The sequence below is a fragment of the Malaclemys terrapin genome, chromosome 6, assembly GCF_027887155.1.
Source record: "Malaclemys terrapin pileata isolate rMalTer1 chromosome 6, rMalTer1.hap1, whole genome shotgun sequence".
Lineage (NCBI taxonomy): Eukaryota > Metazoa > Chordata > Testudines > Emydidae > Malaclemys > Malaclemys terrapin.
The window spans coordinates 100,196,546-100,214,462 of NC_071510.1; the positions used below are offsets into that span (position 1 = coordinate 100,196,546).

General features: G+C 41.6%; 1 protein-coding gene across 1 annotated transcript in view; it reads left to right on the forward strand.

Moving 5' to 3' along the window:
• The window catches only part of CDC20B (cell division cycle 20B), a 51,853-nt gene extending 36,680 nt beyond the window's left edge, over positions 1 to 15,173 (forward strand). The window contains exons 6-12 of the mRNA XM_054032746.1: positions 1,473 to 1,592; positions 4,159 to 4,355; positions 5,282 to 5,376; positions 7,804 to 8,032; positions 10,575 to 10,700; positions 11,486 to 11,603; positions 14,845 to 15,173. Of these exons, the coding sequence (XP_053888721.1) occupies positions 1,473 to 1,592; positions 4,159 to 4,355; positions 5,282 to 5,376; positions 7,804 to 8,032; positions 10,575 to 10,700; positions 11,486 to 11,603; positions 14,845 to 14,945 (986 nt within the window). The 3' untranslated portion in view covers positions 14,946 to 15,173. The remainder of the gene's footprint in view (positions 1 to 1,472; positions 1,593 to 4,158; positions 4,356 to 5,281; positions 5,377 to 7,803; positions 8,033 to 10,574; positions 10,701 to 11,485; positions 11,604 to 14,844) is intronic.
• The last annotated feature ends 2,744 nt before the right edge of the window (positions 15,174 to 17,917 follow it).

Here is a 17,917-nt window from a genome sequence, read left to right on the forward strand (position 1 = left end):
TGATGACACTTGTTAAAAAAATAATACGTTAATTAACTTTGTGACTGAACTCCTTGGGGAAGAATTGTATGTCCCCTGCTCTGTTTTACCCACATTCTGCCATATATTTCATGTTATAGCAGTCTCGGATGATGACCCAACACATGTTGTTCATTTTAAGAACACTTTCACTGCAGATTTGACAAAACGCAAAGAAAGTGAGATTTCTAAAGATAGCTAAGGCAATTGATTCAAGGTTTAAGAATCTGAAGTGCCTTCCAAAATCTGAGTGGGACGGGGTGTGGAACATGCTTTCAGAAGTCTTAAAAGAGCAACAATCAGATGTGGAAACTACAGAACCCGAACCACCAAGAAAGAAAATCAACCTTCTGCTGGTGGCATCTGAATCAGAGGATGAAAATGAACATGTGTTGGTCCACACTGCTTTGGATTGTTATCGAGCAGAACCCGTCATCAGCATGGACGCATGTCCACTGGAATGGTGGTTGAAGCATGAAGGGACATATGAATCTTTAGCGCATCTGGCACATAAATATCTTGCGATGCTTGCTAAAACAGTGCCATGTGAACACCTGTTCTCACTTTCAGGTGACATTGTAAACAAGAAGCGGGCAGCATTATCTCCTGCAAATGTAAACAAACTTGTTTGTCTGAGTGATTGGCTGAACAAGAAGCAGGACTGAGCGGACTTGTAGGCTCTAAAGTTTTACATTGTTTTATTTTTGAATGCAATTGTTTTTTTGTTCCCAATTCTACATTTGTAAGTTCAACTTTCATGATAAAGAGATTGCACTACAGTACTTGTATGAGGTGAATTGAAAAACATTATTTCTTTTTTTTTTACAGTGCAAATACTTGTAATCAAAAATGAATATAAAATGAGCACTGTACACTTTGTATTCTGTTTTGTAATTAGCAACAGAGGGTCCTGTGGCACCTTTAAGACTAACAGAAGTATTGGGAGCATAAGCTTTCGTGGGTAAGAACCTCACTTCTTCAGATGCAAAACAAATTACATTTGTTTTGTAATTGAAATCAATATATTTGAAAATGTAGAAAACATCCAAAAATATTTAAATAAATGGTATTCTATTATTGTTTAACAGTGCGATTAATCAAGATTAATTTTTTTAATCGCTTGACAGCCCTACTAAATTTGTTCCACACTGACCTTTGATATAATTGAAATGGAATATAATGGGACTGATGCTTTATTCTGGCTCAGGTACATTTCTTGAGGGGATGAACAGGGTAGAGGCTTTAATCTACACTTCATATTTATATCTAATATTTTGGGTCTGGCTGGGTGTGTGGCCAGCCCCCACTGTAAATTAGAGCACCTTCAGGGTGCTGTAATTTATGCCTGGGTTGCCTCTGGCCTCATAGGAACCACGAATAAAACAGTTATTGTCTGAGGAAAACTAGTGGCATTTTTTATGAGTGAATCACATACTTTGAATCTTTACACGCAGGCTGCCAGAATGGAATGCATAATGAATTTACTGCTCACAGAGTTTCCACTAATACCGAATCTTTCATACCATTGGAGCCAGAGGTCAGGCTTCATATTAGTGGCTTCCGCAATGATTACTGTAAGTTTTTATTCTCTTTCATTATTTGGGAGCTTGAATTTGTAGCAGAGAGTGGGAACTTTTGTATCTTATGTCTTAAGATGGGTAGCTGAAGTGTGGCCCTTACACCAAATGTGGCCCATGGAGTTCTACAATGAGGCCTATGGCTAATCTCATTTTTCTTACAGGAGTGCAGCCTGTGAAAACTATAGGTCCTAATATGTAATTCCAGGCTGCTTGGATGAAAATGGAGCAGACTGCATGATGGGAATTATAGTCTCCGTGGGTAATGCCTCTGTAGTCGTAGTAATTATAATAATACCTAGTTCTTATATACTGCTTTTCATCTGTAAATCTCAAAGCATTTACAAAGGGGATAAGTATCAATATCCCCACTTAATAAAGTCAAGTGCAGAAAAGGTGTTATTCCTGGGCTCATAGCAATTTACCTATGGGCCAATCCTTCTATTGGGCAAAACTTGAAATCTGGTTCTATTCTGAGATTTAACAGAGGTACTTTGTTGTTCATATGATATATACATTTTGGGGCAAAATTTCTCCCAGGCCTTTAGCTGATCTTCAGTAGTGCACATGCAAAATTACACAGGAATGTACATATGCTTGCACTCTGCAACTGCAAATACCTGGGCAATCACTTTAAAAATTCTAGCAATCATGAACATGCAAGTGTTAGAACTTGCACTTGCAAAACTATCTTGTCACTGTGTTTTTTTGTGGATGAACATGAAAACATTTGCATGTGTGTATTAGACTAGTTCACTTATACCTGTGAATGTGCACAATTTTGCTGATGCATAAGTTGAGTTTGGGATTCTACCCTGGTTATTTATATAGGGTTACCATATTTAAAAAATAAAAAAAGAGGACACTTCACGGGGCCCTGGTCCCGCCCCTTTCCCACGCCGTTCCCCGCCCCAATTCCGCCCATTCCCCGCCCCTTCCCCAAAGTCCCCGTCCTAACTCCCCCTGCTCCCTCCCAGCCACGCGAAAAGGGCTGCCCAAGCGCTACCGGCTTCACGGTTTGCTGGGCAGCCCCCAGACCCTGCACCCCTGGCCGTCGCTTCCTCAGTGCAGCTGGAGCCCAGGAGGGGAAGCACCCAGCCGGGGGTGCAGGGTCTGGAGGCTGCCCTGCAAACCGTGAAGCTGGTAGTGCTCTGGCTTCGGGCAGCCCCCATGCCTCTGGACCCTGCGCCCCCGGCCGGGCACTTCCCCTCCCGGGCTCCGGCTGCTGTGCTCCTCCCTTGACTCTTCGGCTCTCTTTAAGAGCCGAGCTGCCCGAGCGCTACCGGCTTCGGACCCCAGCCACCAGCACTTCCCCTCCCGGGCTCCAGCTGCTCTGCTCCGGCGGCACAGGGTCCGGAGGCAAGGGGGCTGCCCGAAGCAGGAGCGCTCGGGCAGCTCGGCTCTTAAACAGAGCCGAAGAGTCAGGGGAGGAGCAGAGCACCCGCGGGAGGGGAAGTGCCCGGCCGGTATTTTCCCGGACATGTTCGGCTTTTTGGCAATTCCCCCCGGATGGGGGTTTGATTACCAAAAAGCCGGACAGGTCCGGGAAAAACCGGACGTATGGTAACCCTAATTTACACCTATTTCACTCAAGCTGCATGCTCTCTGAGGGTGACAGCATAAGCACAGCTCTGTTCCTGCACATGATTCCTTATTAGTGTTGGTTTATATTTATTTTCGTCGGCAGCAATTTGGTTTATAGGCAAAGTAAAGGAATGACAGATTTAATAATTCTAAAGGGTAACAGCTTTGTTATGTAAATATTAAGCAAGATCCTGCCCTACAGTATGGTCACTCCATGCTGCTGGAGCGATGCAAAATGACCTTAGAGTTGTGCTAAACAGGCAGCTGAGAATTCCCCAGTAAGTGGAGGGAATCCTTGGCTGGTGTAGCCAGCTATAAAGTATAACATCAGACCTAGAGTGTAGCCAATGCTACATTATCCCTTCCTGGTATAGGTAATGTTTTGGAGGTCTGGCCAAGGTATGTAGTGATCTGACTTGCCAGTGTACAAGTCAGCGCAAATTAGAGCAGCTCCTGACCATCACAGCATCAGAGGACGTGGAAATATTGCCTGGAGCCATCTTTGCCTGCCCACTCCTGACCCGAGCTCTGCAGCCGAGGATGCAGCTCTTTGTCTGATTCTTTTTTGCTTGTTTTTATAGTACAGGGTAAACTTCAGGATTAGCCCTGATGCCTATAAAATAGGGGAAGGATTATAATCCTTGCAGGTAGGGATTTTTTCTTTCTGTGATTGTACAGTGCCCAGCACATTGGGGCCTTTGGATACTACTGTAATATATATATATATATTTAATAATAGCCTGCAAACAAAGGCTTAAGTGGAATCATGTTTGGTGTACTAACTATGAATATGGGAAAATAACATCTTATACTCATTCACAAAGGTGGACATGAGAAGGATCCTGGCACTATTAGAGTAACTTGATTCATTTGGTTCTTTCTCTTTAGTGTCCCAATTGACTAATAATCTGACAAAGCTGCATAATTAAAAACTATCCCCTTACATGCTTATTAGTAATTTTAACTAATTTTCTTCTAGATCTAAACATACTGGACTGGAACCAGGAAAATCTCATTGCCGTTGCTCTAGGATCTGCTGCACACATTTGGAATGGGGAAACCCACCGAAGCACCGAAAGAATTAATTTAAATTCCAATTTAAAATATATTTCTTCTGTAGCCTGGATAAAAGAGGGAACTTACCTTGCAGTTGGCACCAGTGATGGAGAAGTGCAAGTACTGGATACTTTATTTTCAGATCCTTTTTTCTTTTTAGATAAAGTGGCCACAAGACAATTCACATCACATAGATTCTTTTTATTAATAAAAACAGTTATGAGTGGTAAACTATATAAAATTCAGAAAATCTCTGTTGGAGAGAGATTTATAGCATCTCCTTAAGCAGTGCTGCACCTCACTAAATGCCTTGGTATTACCCACCATTATCTAAAGGTAATGGAGCTCCGAGAGCCACGTAAGAACTAGTAGCTGGGTAAATGATTTAGTCACCCAGGGGCCTCATGAGATTTTGCAAGCATGAGTTGGAACATCTGCACACAATTATTTTCTCCAGGAGGCATAATTTTTTTACCATGACTTTCTAATAGATTGCCACATGATGTCTGCTGCGATCACTTTTGCGATTAGAATCCAGGGCAAAATTCTCCTATCGGGTTCACCGAGCAGATCTTGCCCTCAGTATTCTGCTGTCCCTATATGTATAGAACTCTTAGTACAGTACACTCCAATTATCCAGAGATCTTGGGGGACACCTGGCTGAGACTGTCAGATAAAGGGGATAAACCAGGGGAGTCAGCCCTCCGGGCATGGAAATCAGTAATCGAAAGAGCACCTAAGACAACATTTTCAAATGTGGATTTCTAGATAGAGGCACCTAAATTAATGGCTGTATTTTCAGAGGTGGTGAGTAGCTGCACTACTTTGGGTGTATTGATTTAGGAACTCAAGTGTGGAAGTGTTGGCCAGAAAGCCCAAAACTGAAGTCTGTGCGTGAATAATGGTTTTCAGGATTGAGCTCTTGACCATCAGCATCATGTCAAATTAAAACTGAATGGTGGAAGAGGTGTGGCAGTAAAAAAAAAAAAAAAAAAAATCTTTTTTTACTTGATTTTAGAATTGTATTTTGTGTTTTCTTTTGTCAGTTATGGGACATTGAAACCAAAAAGAGGTTGAGAAACATGTTTGGTCACCTGTCTGTGGTGGGAGCCATGAGCTGGAATCATTGTATACTTAGCAGGTGAGCAGTTCAATATATTCGTAGGATGCTTTGTCCCACAGCTTTTACCTATGCTGTCTACCTAACTGCCTACCTATCATGTCAGATACCAGGGTGGGAGGTGCTATTATAACACCCTGGATATCTACCTGTCTATGGTCTCATGAGGTGAAATTCACCTTTATGCAGAAGGCCAGCACAATGCCTATCCACCATCTAGGTCCCATTTTGAGGACTCAAGTGACACATAAATGATTGTTAGGCTATTTGCTGGCCCTCCGCACGGGGGTAAATTTCATCCCAATTGCCTAACACTTTGTATCTAAGCACTCTTTCAGTACTGGGGTTGAGGTAAGTCAAACATATTCTCCTCAGCCATTTTGGATTTACAATCTGCTTGACCTTATTTTCCCAATTCATTTTCTCAAAGTCTTGTAGGGCTGAGGAGAGACCTGCCAAAAATTGTAATTATATTTGGTGTTATATTCTGTGTTATGTAAATCTTCCATTTCAAAGCCATGTGAAATTCTGTTAATTTGGGTTAAAAACAGAAATAAAAGCTGTGTTTCATTCATACTTGGTTTACAGCCTTGAACTTTACAATAAAACTCAAAATGAAACTTTTTACTATCTCTGGACAGGGACACATTTCTGGAGAATTTTGTGGTTTCATTTTGATTTCACAACAAAACTTTGTGACAGTTGATTGTAGTACATCTGCTGGATAGCCTACCTACACAATATTCACTAGTTTCAGTTTGCATTTGAACTTTGCCATATGAGACAGATGAAACAGAAACCTATAGGTTACAAATCTGTCTGAACAGAAAATGACAGTAAGATTCAACAATGCGCATATGAACAAACCCTAATAATTTGATCAGTTTCTGTGGGTTAAAATTCATCTAGTGGTGCTCCGCTTATCATTTCTTAGGAAATTCTCCATGCCACTGCAGTTCCTCACATATAAGGAGATCTTTGTGCATGATGACATACACCCTGCATACCGTGTGATGCGGTTTGACATATGCTACCCAAATTTGCCCTGTGGATCCAGTATCATTCCATAGAATATTAATGAATTAGGAGGTCTCCTAATTCCCCTTAAAGTACCCAGAAGAAGGTATCACCCCAAACTCACAAAACACAGAAATCTGCCATTTTGTAACCATGTACTTATGCTAAAGTGGTGGTCTATCTTGTTGGAATCTATTCAGGCATTTAGGGGCTTCATTAATTTCAGTAATTTAGCATGTCAATATAACACAGGCTAATGAAACACTCTCTATCTTACAAATCAGTCATTTCTTTTTGCATTTATGTTAACAAGAGGCTACAAGTCAAAGTGATACTTGACTTGCATATGAAAAACCTAAGAATAAAAGCCTGTCTTGAAAGAAGAGCTCAACGCAAAGTGGCTTTGACAATATACTTTATGGGATAGTTTGCTGTAATTATTATATTAACCAGATCTTCTTGTAGTAATGCCAGGTGCCTGGGTTTACCAAGTAAGGAAAGTTATTAATCTAGATAGTAGTTTTCCCAGTTTGGTCAGAATGAATTTATGAATTTCCCATGGAAGGATCTCTCATTTTGCCCCTGATTTGCTGTAGATGGAATCCTTTGCTGGGTAGAGAACGGTATATCTGCAGCAAGGTATTTTTAAATATTATTAATTTGCCTGGTATTTTTGTACTGTATAATAACCACGCCACCAAGAACCAGACTGTGACCCTGGCTATGATCCCAGGGTAGTAAGGGAGCCCCCTTAATTCCCTGGGGGCCATTACTTGCCTTCCTATAGGAGGGTTCAGGAGAGAGTACAGCCTTGGATCCATTCCCTAAAATGCCAGTCAGCACAGCTGAGCCAGCATGGCAGGGAAAGTAAATGGAGCCAGGTTTGGGCTTGGTACCGATTACCTCTCACCCTGCAGGAGCTGGGGAACCAGCAATCTGATGGTGACACTGTGAGTCAACGTCTGGTTCCTGATCTGTTCCTGGGGCTATGCAACTATGTACTGCCCCTTAGCTGGGAGTCGTGGCAAAGCCACAATTGACCTTGCAACATTTCACAATGCAGAAAAAATGGCTGAGTGCTTTTCTTAAGGATAATGGAAGTGATTGAATTTAATTGTTTATAGGGGGAAATTGGTAACGTACACTAGACTATCTCTTCAGGTAAGTGCAATGTGTAATGGAGAACATTTAATCTCCCTGACCTGGGCTGGGCATCCACTTATCCCTGATCCATTGTATGGCAGCACTAAAACTTGAGTACGCTTTTGACACTGGCTTGTATTGCCTTTGGTTTGTCATCTTGTTATTTGACATACATGATCCCCCTCCCCCATTGTTGTGTTTTTCTTCTGAAACCACAGAAGACTTGTGACTTTGCAAAGATATCTGAGCTCTAGTGTGCTAAATGATGCTGTCTCCTCCCATCTACAGTGGTTCAAGACTCGGATTAATTCATCATCATGATGTTCGGATTTCTCAGCACCATGTAGGGACCCTTTGCCATAACAAGCAGAGCATTTGCAGCCTGAAATGGTCCACAAACAACAAGCTGCTGGCAAGTGGGTCCAGTGATGGTCTATTGAATATCTGGCCTAATGACCCCGGTGCGACAGTGCATTGCAAGCCATTGAAAGCCATACCCCATGCCTCAGCAGTAAAGGTACAAAGGAAAAATGCTCTATTATTTTATTTCATATATAGCACATTTAACAGAGAGAATAGATATTTTTCTAAACATATTTGCATGCAGTATTATTGCTGATGCAGTAGAACTATGACCTGAATAAAAGGCTGTCAAGATAAAATAATGTAGCCTTTTATTTTACTTAAAGTGAATTTTGTAATGTGGTATTATTAGGGCCGCCCAGAGGATTCAGGGGGCCTGGGGCAAAGCAATTTCGGGGGCCCCTTCCATTAAAAAAAAAAGTGCAATACTATAGAATACTATATTCTCGTGGGGGCCCCAAATTGCCCTACATGTCCTCCTCCCTCCCCCCGGATGGCTCTGGATATTATACAGTGGCTACAGCTTAACCGAATGAAAGTCACTTCTGCTACTTGCTTTAGATTTAGAGCCGTGGTTCCCAAACGTGTTCCGCTGCTTGTGCAGGGAAAGCCCCTGGTGGGCTGGGCCGGTTTGTGTACCTGCCGCATCCGCAGGTTCAGCCGATCGTGGCTCCCAGTGGCAGCAGTTTGCTGCTCCAGGCCAATGGCCCGCGATCCACTGGGAGCTGCGATCGGCCGAACCTGCGGATGCAGCAGGTACACAAACTGGCCCAGCCCGCCAGGGGCTTTCCCTGCACAAGCGGCGGAACAAGTTTGGGAACCACTGATTTAGAGTGTCTAGGAACATACAAAGACCAAAGGTAGTGACCACATAGACATTCACAAGTAAAATAGACTAGCCGTTGTACAAGTTTTATTAAAATTACAATTAAAGTTATGATTGCCCAAGCATATAGAAATTTTATACAGACCTATGCACAAGTCACAAATATAGTTATTCTCGCATCCTTAACAATAGTATTAGTGTCCAGGGGTTTCTCATGAATTGCTCATCAGTAGAGGGATGGTTCCTGCTGGAGTTTCCTATAGGGAGCTCAATTTTCCCGCTCTGGGCACCCTCTTTATAATGTAATTCTGACTATACCTCATTAGCATTTATGGACGTAGTACACTCTGCGGTTAGGGCATGTGCTAGAAAAATGTGATTACTGGGTATCTTGTAAGCAAAAATTACTCTTACTGTTAATTTCACCCATTGGTACATCTTTTCCTGTAATCTTAGGGCATAGGGTTAACATTTCTTATCTCTATGGCATAGTATGGCTAAGCCAAAATTGTACAGGCCTCAGCCTGTAGGCCTTGTGCTTCAGCCCTAATTACTTAGATACCTAATGCATGATTGTTCCTTCTAACTACTGATCAATTTTATACTTCTATAATCCTACAATTTACTCTATTTAACTAACAATGATTATATATGACATAACATGTTAGTTAATCATAGCAACACAATAAATGAACAATAAACTAAAATCATTGGCTACAATAGTATTTCTTCCATTGCTGTACATAGTCTTTTAAACTTTTAGGGTTGTCTGAATGGTCCTGCTTAACTTCTGCTACCCAGAATGCACTAACGTTAATTTCAGACACCAGTTCCCCTAATGAATCATTCTAGACCACAAGTAAGTTATTAGCTGTTTTTGCTGGTGCTTTGGTTTCTCGGTGTTTTTTTTTTCTTCCATTTAGGAGCTATTTTAACTATGATACCAAATAAAAATAAAATGTACAGCAACAAAATCAATAGCTCCGCATCAGAGGATTAATACAAAAACTTTCTGCCACTTCTAGAAGAGAAGCATTACAATAAAACTGTAGTTATTTCTCCTGGAATTTTTAAAAAACAAGGTGTTTTCCTCCCCCTCATAACCTTGCTTTCCTTCATGGGTGTGACATCTGGTGACAATGCTTATGATGGGATGAGTAATGAGGGGAAGCACCAGATGATTGAATGTGGGGGACCCAGATTTTATGGGCTCCTTCATCTTTAAAATACCTGAATCTGTGGAAGAGGAAAGATGGCAGAAAGCAGCAACGGGAGTTGAGGGAACCCAGGTTTTATGGGCTGTGTATCCCTGAAAATAGTCTGAAACTGCAATGGAACAGCAGCAGTAAAAGGTTCTGGCAAGCAGCTGAAATTGGTGGAATCCTGGGTTTTATTGGCGCTCCACCAAGTATAGTCTACAACTCAGGAGTAGCCCAGAAGCAGTCTGAAGAAGTCCTAGAAGCCTGGATGCATATAGGTCATATAGAGTGAGGAGCTGCAGTCCTGTCTGGCCTTAAAATGTATGGATCTATGAAACATGAGGTATAAGCAACAGCTGGAGCCAAGAGAACCTGAATTTTATGGGCTTACATGGAAGCAGTGAGGCCACATTGAAGCATTGTCAATGGGGGCCTGAAGCAGTGGTTGGAGCGGAGGGAGGCTACATTTGTGGTTTCCCTGGAAGCAGTCTGGGCTGAGTTAGGTATGTGTGCATTGGGATGCACCTCGAGTTCTGACCCAGGTGTGTTCTGAGTGACTGTGCTTCATTTCTCCAATCCATTTTATAGGCAAAATCCATTACATTCCCCATTTCCCCTCTTCCAAGTAACCACCTTCTAATCCAGCATCTTATCTATTTATTTTCCTTTAGGCTATGAACTGGTGTCCATGGCAGTCAGAAATCCTTGCGACAGGAGGTGGAATGAAGGATGGATTTTTACGTATCTGGGACGTAAGCACTGGGAAAATCATCGAAACCACAGACACAAAATCTCAGGTGAACTCATAAAATATCTTCACACTTAAGCTCTGGGAGCTGCACTCACCTCGAGTACAGCTATATTCGTCTGGCAAAACTCCCATTGACTTCAATGGGAGTTCTGTGTACAGAGTGGCTGCAGGGTTCTGTCTGTCTGTATATATATTTTGACTACACTTAGTGCTATCTCGTTGGGCTCAGGATCAATCATTCATGTGCCAGTCATCACCACCCCTGTTTCCTCACAACTTTTAATCTGGTCAGAGAGGAGATAACAGGAAAGTGGTCTCATAGCAAGGCCATGTGCTATCCATCAACCCTGGTATTGACCAAATGCCTAATGAGGAGAGGAAGATGCGAGAGAAGCAGGTTTCCCAGGAACCATGAGAGCACTAGAGTGGGGAGAGGCATGAGGAGTCAGAGAACAACAATCAGTCTCTGTAGGTTGAATATGAGAAGATAGTGGGACAGATTCTCAAGTGGTGTAAACTGTCATGACCCCATTGATTTCTCTGGAGCTATACCGATTTCCATGAGCTGAGTCTGTGGCTGAGGATTTTGTTTTTAGATCTGGCAGGATGCCATCCTTTTTAGAAAGGCTGATAATGCAGCTGCACTCAGCAACAGTCGCAATAGGGGGAAATGAAATAATCCTTCCTACATCAATATGGAACTATTTTTCTGTTGTTGCTCAGGAACTTGTACACTTTGAGCATTTACTAAGAACATTGTCAGTCTAAAACATTTGAATGGTACATGTAGATCCTTTAAAAAGATTAAAATGATTTTTTAAATTACACTAGATTTGCTCCCTATTCTGGTTACCCAAAACCAATGAATTAATGACTGGACAAGGTCTCCCTAAAAATCAGATGAAAATATGGAAATATCCCACACTTACAAATTCAACTGATCTCTATGGTAAGTATTTCAGTAAACCAGTTTTTATCTCCCTAGTTGCACTTTCTCTCGCTCTATATATGTAATCTCTGTATTTACACACACACACACACACACACACACACACACACACACACACACACACACATAAAACAAGCTAAAAAAGCAGCCTTTTCAGTTGCACACACATACTGGTGTGGTTGAATATATTTTGAATATTTTATATTGAATATACATATACTCTGGGAGTATATGTATGGAGCTTATGCTCCCAGTACTTCTGTTAGTCTCAAAGGTGCCACAGGACCCTCTGTTGCTTTTTACAGATTCAGACGGACACGGCTACCCCTCTGATACATATACTCTGTGTACTCATGAATTAATATCTATATACAGTATATATATATACATACTATATCTGTGCATCTAATTATCTATTCATGTGCACGCATGCACACACAATGGATGTCTATGTATGTGATTGGAAAGGCTGTTTTTTAGCTTATTTAACTTAACAACAAACTACCTCTATAAAAATACTTTTTTGGTAATGGGAATCCCTTTACATCAGCATATATTATGCTGGAGGCCATCTAAGACCCAGTCTGAGGGTGCCCACCATTTCTTCCTCTTCTGTAGGTCCCACAGTACAATTTCACTGAGCATGGAGGACTGGATAGAATTCTTGTTTCAACATTGTCTCTCAAAAATTAGCTGATATGGACAATACAAAGCTTTCCCAGACTTATCCCTTCTTCCTTCCGTGGGGTTGAGTGTACTAATGCAAGACTGCTCCCATCCTGTTCTGGCCTGGAAGATATAGTCCACAAGCTGAATGTGGATATTGAATCTAGCAGCTCAGAGTGCTACCTGTAGAACACTGGGCCGGCAGCTGCTTCCAAAATAACTTTTTGAAATAATTCTTTCCAGATGTCCATTTGCTAATTAGCTTTTTCTTTGTTTAAATGAATGACTTTGACCTCATAGTGCAAAGGAATGTGTGTCATGTACCATAGTGACAGCTAGAATGAGTGTGTTTTCCTTTCTGCTATGCGCATGGTGTTTCATGGGGCTGTGGTGCAGGAATACGTCATATTAGAGTCTTTTCTTGCAATTTGTGCTTGCTTTAGCTGTCACTCCCATATGTTAAATTACAGACCATCACTTGTTTCAGCATAAGCTGAAACAATTCAGCACAGGCATCCAAAATTAAATTAAAACACATGTCCAGTTTATGTACAAAAATGCACACATTTGTATACCTAAATTGTGTAAGTATTTACTGCAGTTCCATTTGTGTGTCATGTATTTGCCTGCTCAATGGCAAGTTATCACTAACATGGCTTTCTACTTTTTGTATCATAAGAGTGTCTGTTCATTTAAAAATACTTTTTCTGGCACCTTTTTGGTGCATTTTTGTGCAGTGTTTAATCACTGATACACACTGGCTGGCTTTCATACCACTCTATGTCTTTCTACCATGGTACTGATAGTAAATCTTAATTCATTTTCATCCATTAGGGTTGCATTGGGTGAAATTCAATCCTGAGGTGAAAGCATCTGCATAAAGCCTGTGGAACACGTTGATCCCTCTTTATACCTATTTTGAGGGGTTAAGAGAAACTCTTATGGTGTATATTCCACAGAGTCTCTGGGGAGGGTCCAGCCAACCAAGTGGCTGCACAAATATATTCCTATGCTTCTCTTGTGTGCCAGCAACTTGGTCTATACTGCAATTAAGCACCTGCGGCTAGCCTGTGTCAGCTGATTGGGTCTCATGAGCCCCAGCTAAGGGGTTGTTTGATTGTAGTGTGGACGCTGGGGCTTGGGTTGGAGGACTGAGCTCTGGGACCCTCCCCTCTTGTGGGGTCCCAGAACCTGGGCTCCAGCCTGAGTAATTAAACAGCCCCTTAGCCCGAGCCCCATGAGCCTGAGTCAGCTGACACGGGCCAGCCATGGGTTTTCAGCTGCAGTGTAGACATACCCTTAGAGCCTCTGCCAAGTGACACATTAATCAGCATCAGGACTGCTCTAATTTGCTCTAAATCACAATGGCCGCAAGGGGCCATTCTAGCAGCCTGGCAGTACTAGGCCACTCTAAGCAGGGCCCGCTCCAGGCACCAGCTTAACAAGCAGGTGCTTGGGGCGGCCAAGGGAGAGGGGCGGCACCTGTGACAATTTGGGGGCGGCAGGTCCCTCACTCCCTCTAGGAGCGAAGGACCTGCCACTGAACTGCGACCGCCGATCGTGGCTTTTTTTTTCTAATTGCTGCCGCCGATCGCAATTGCGATCGCGGTTTTTGTTGTTGTTGTTTGGGGCGGCAGAAATGCTGGAGCCGGCCCTGACTCTAAGAGACTCATATGGCCCTCATTGCCATCTGAGCATCTCACCTTTTTAATGTATTTATCTGTTCAACATCCCTGCGAGGTAGAGAAGTGCTATTATTCCCATATTACAGATGGAGACTGAGGCACAGAGAGAATGTCACACAGGAAGTCTATGGCAGATCAGGGAACTGAACCAGCGCGCCTGAATCCCAGTATAATACTTGTCCATCTTTCTTCTAGGGCTCTGTCTGAATTTTCTCAGCAAGGCCTGCATGCTGGGAGAATCCTTCCATAACCAGGGAGCTAGTTTTGCAGCTTTGTGCTGGTGGACTAGTGCAAAGTGGCCACAGCAGGCAGCCAGAATCTTGCCCCTAATTTTCTCTATAACTATGGGTGCACTCAACATACAACTCCAATAAGTCATTGTGTAGGAGCTTTTTCAAGAGGGCTTTATAGTGCAAATAACTCAGAAGTTGGAGACACTATCTCATAACTGCTGGATCCGTGGCAAAGTGTCTGAGAAGCATGTGCAGCCACAGGAGAAAGATCAGTAGTGAGACACATTACCAGTCATAGATTAGACACATATTTTGACTGCAGTGGAGACTCAAGAGTTCAGGTTTAAGACAAAGTGGCATAATATTCTCCTTTGAGAGAAAAGCCTTGCGGAGCTTTTGTAAAGTCCCGATAGTTCAAATGTGGCCCCTAATAAGAGGAATATTTTGCTTTCAGCTTTTTCTTAATGTAAAACTGCTGTAAATCTTAGGCTTGCCCAAACCAAACAGTACATCCTATGCAACATGTTGTGCAGCTGTAGTTATAGTAAACCAGGCCTTACCATGGGTGGGCAATTTTCAAAATGGCAAAGATTTCTCATTTTAAAATCCTGACATCTCCCTGATCTCTGTTATAAATATTGTGGTTTTGCTTTGTAGGTCATAAAGGAAGAGTCTTGCACATAGCACTGAGCCCAGATCATAGCAGGATCTTTTCTCTTGCAGCTGATGGAATGGCTTGTGTGTGGAAATACTGCTAATCTGGTGAAAGCAAGCACAGAAGCAAGGACTTTCAGAAGGATTATTCTAGTTAGTTGTGGCAACTTTTTTCCATTGACTTTTGAAAGTGAGCCGTTAAAGGTTTTTGGCAATGACAGTAATACAATGACAGTAATGACAGTAATCCAACAAATCTTTCCAAATATTAAATTCTTTCCAAATGAAACATGGAATAAAGATAACACCTTAGTTCATTATCACATGGAATGCGCTTGAGCCTGCACTGTCTGTGCTTTAGATGAAAAACATTCTAACTCTGATTAATAATATCACATTTGTTTTCCTTAAACCAATAACCATGGGTGGCATTCACACATGCACCGAGCACGAGGATTATGCACCAATTAAGTCTCACTTAATGCCTGTTTTGAGCCATAGGCCTAATGAAAAGTTCAACATTGTCCGATTCTCAGGAGTACAGTCCCTTAGGGCATGTATACACAGCCTACAGAAGCAAGCCTCCCAGCCTGGGTTGACAGATTTGGGTTAGCAGGGTTTGTGCTAGCACAATAAAAATAGTTGTGTAAACAGTACTTCGAAGTTGGAGCTCAGATTCTGAAACCTAGGGAGGCTTTTATTAAACCCCACCCCTCTGTATTTCAAAAAGTTTTTAACATCTAAAATAATAAATGCATACTAATCATAATTATATAGTCTTTTTGTAACTTGCTAGTCAGTTACTTGTCTATGTCCAGGAAACAGAGGCTATGAGTCTGTTGCAGCCAGGATGTGTGGCTTTTGGCTTAAGCTGTGGTGACTTATGTCTTTCGTTTTAGAGGCCACCAGTTTGATCCCCTGCATTAGCAAAGATTATAGCTGTCATAGTTGCATGGGCTTTATTTCATACTTGCTGGGGCAAATTCTCTTTGATTTTTAGTAAGACTTTGCCTGAATAAGGACTGAATACTGACATAAGCTAAATAAGGACTGCACGATTTGGCCCAGTGATCAGCAAGCTCTCATTCAAAGCGTTTTAAAGCCTTTGCAACTCCACGAATGTCTCTGGCATTCTCCTTCCATCATCTGAAAGCAGGAGAAGCAATGGACTTGGAGTGGGCTAACGAGAGACAAGAGAGAAGGAAAGGCTTGCCTCTGTTCCCAAAAAGACCCTTGAAACACTTTTTGTGTAAAAAGAGCCCCATAGGAGTAGAAACTCATGGCCCTTTCTATCTGAAAAATATTAGAATGGTTCCTGTAACTCAGCTGGGGAGGTGGGAGTTGCGATGAGTGATATAAAGTCAGCCCATGGTTTTCAGAAAGGAAAATTCAGCTGCAGCTGAATGGGTGACGAAGGGCAGACAACGTTAAGGGGGCTGCAGAGGCATCTGGAAATGAATCTACGATGGTCACATCTTTTGTTCTCATCCATTATTTAAAACCACATTTATAAATCACGTAAGAACTGACTTTAGGGCCAGAGAGCAGACACCACTAGTTGCATTTTCTCAAATATCACAAGCACATCAAAAGTTGCTCATTTACAATAAGTGTGATTCAGCCCAAAGCCTCTGGTTTAGTGGCCACCTATTGTGGTCTTACTTCAAAGCAGGTTGGAAAATAAGAACTCTTTGGTGGTGCACATAGAAATAACTACAAAAAAAGCTGAGGTCTAAGAACAGGAAATTATTAATTCAGAGTTTGTCTTCCAGTATGAACATGGCTATTGCAGCTGAATTTAACAAGCATTTAAAATCTGTGACCAGAATAGTGATTTTTTTTCCTCTCAGTTGCAGGGAAAGCAGAAGGAACAGTAAATTGTGAATTTGTTTATTTTCTCCTTATTTCTGGGATTTCCCCCCCTTTTGCTGTTGGGGAAATTTGAACATCATAACCTCACCAACTAGATTAGGGGAGATATTTGTTTTGAATCTGATCATACTTTGCTTGATAAATTGGAAGGGAGTTCTCAGAAAATACAGTACTGTGAGGCTAATCCTTTCTCCTTCTTACATTGCAGAGGTCCTTAAAATGTGGAATCTTGATTCATTCTAATTTTTCCATTGGCATTACATTTAATGGTGATGTGGGAACTTGCTCCTTTCCTTGGGCTGTCAGAGTTAATATTTGTTAAGCTTCTGAGCACACAGCAAAGTCCATCTTTTCCCCCTCTTTGCTAAGGCTTTTGAGGATGAAGTAGATTGAGATGGATATATTTATGGGCAGTCATTTTTCTATCTGTATGTTGTATTTTTCATTTCTAGGATCGGTGCCCAGAACACTGGATGGGTACCTAGAGATTTATTTAAATAAAGAATTAGATTAAATTAAATTAATGCACTAATGAATGCATCCATTTTAAGTATTCATGTATTAAAAACACAATAAAAAAGACTGTGGAATTTTGTTTTTTTTTTACTGCCTTTTGTGACATGGACATGATGTAATTTAGCACGTCTGCCATAGATGGAACACTGTAGAATGAGTATCAGAATAAAGAACTGCACAAAAATTATGTCTACAAATAGCAGTCTCTTGAATTTTTGAATAATCAGTTCAAGGATTGCATCGTCCTGGTTTCTCTAGAATATAACAAGGTTGTTCTCAGAGTGCTGCATGACTGAAGAGATTAAAAAATGTAGATCCATGGAGCTCTTCTGTTAGCTTACAGTATGACCTACTGAAATGTCCACTAAAGAACAGACCAGTAACTTGCTTGCTTGACTTCATCACCTTATCTTACATGCATCAGGCCTTCACTGCTACGGATGGTCTGCTGTGATGATTCAATGATTAAATAATTATGCCTGTTCATTTCTCACTGGCTACCTCATTAGGCTATAGTAAGTGGAAATCATTGCATTCTAGATGGCAACATGTCATTAGATAATCATGGTCACTCTTCCCTACCTATCCAATAAACTTTTATTGGCCATTCCCTAGAGGGAGATCTGATGGGAATGGGTGCTGTTTTCTTGATCTGAAGATATTTCCAGTTTAGGTGAGAGGGCATTTA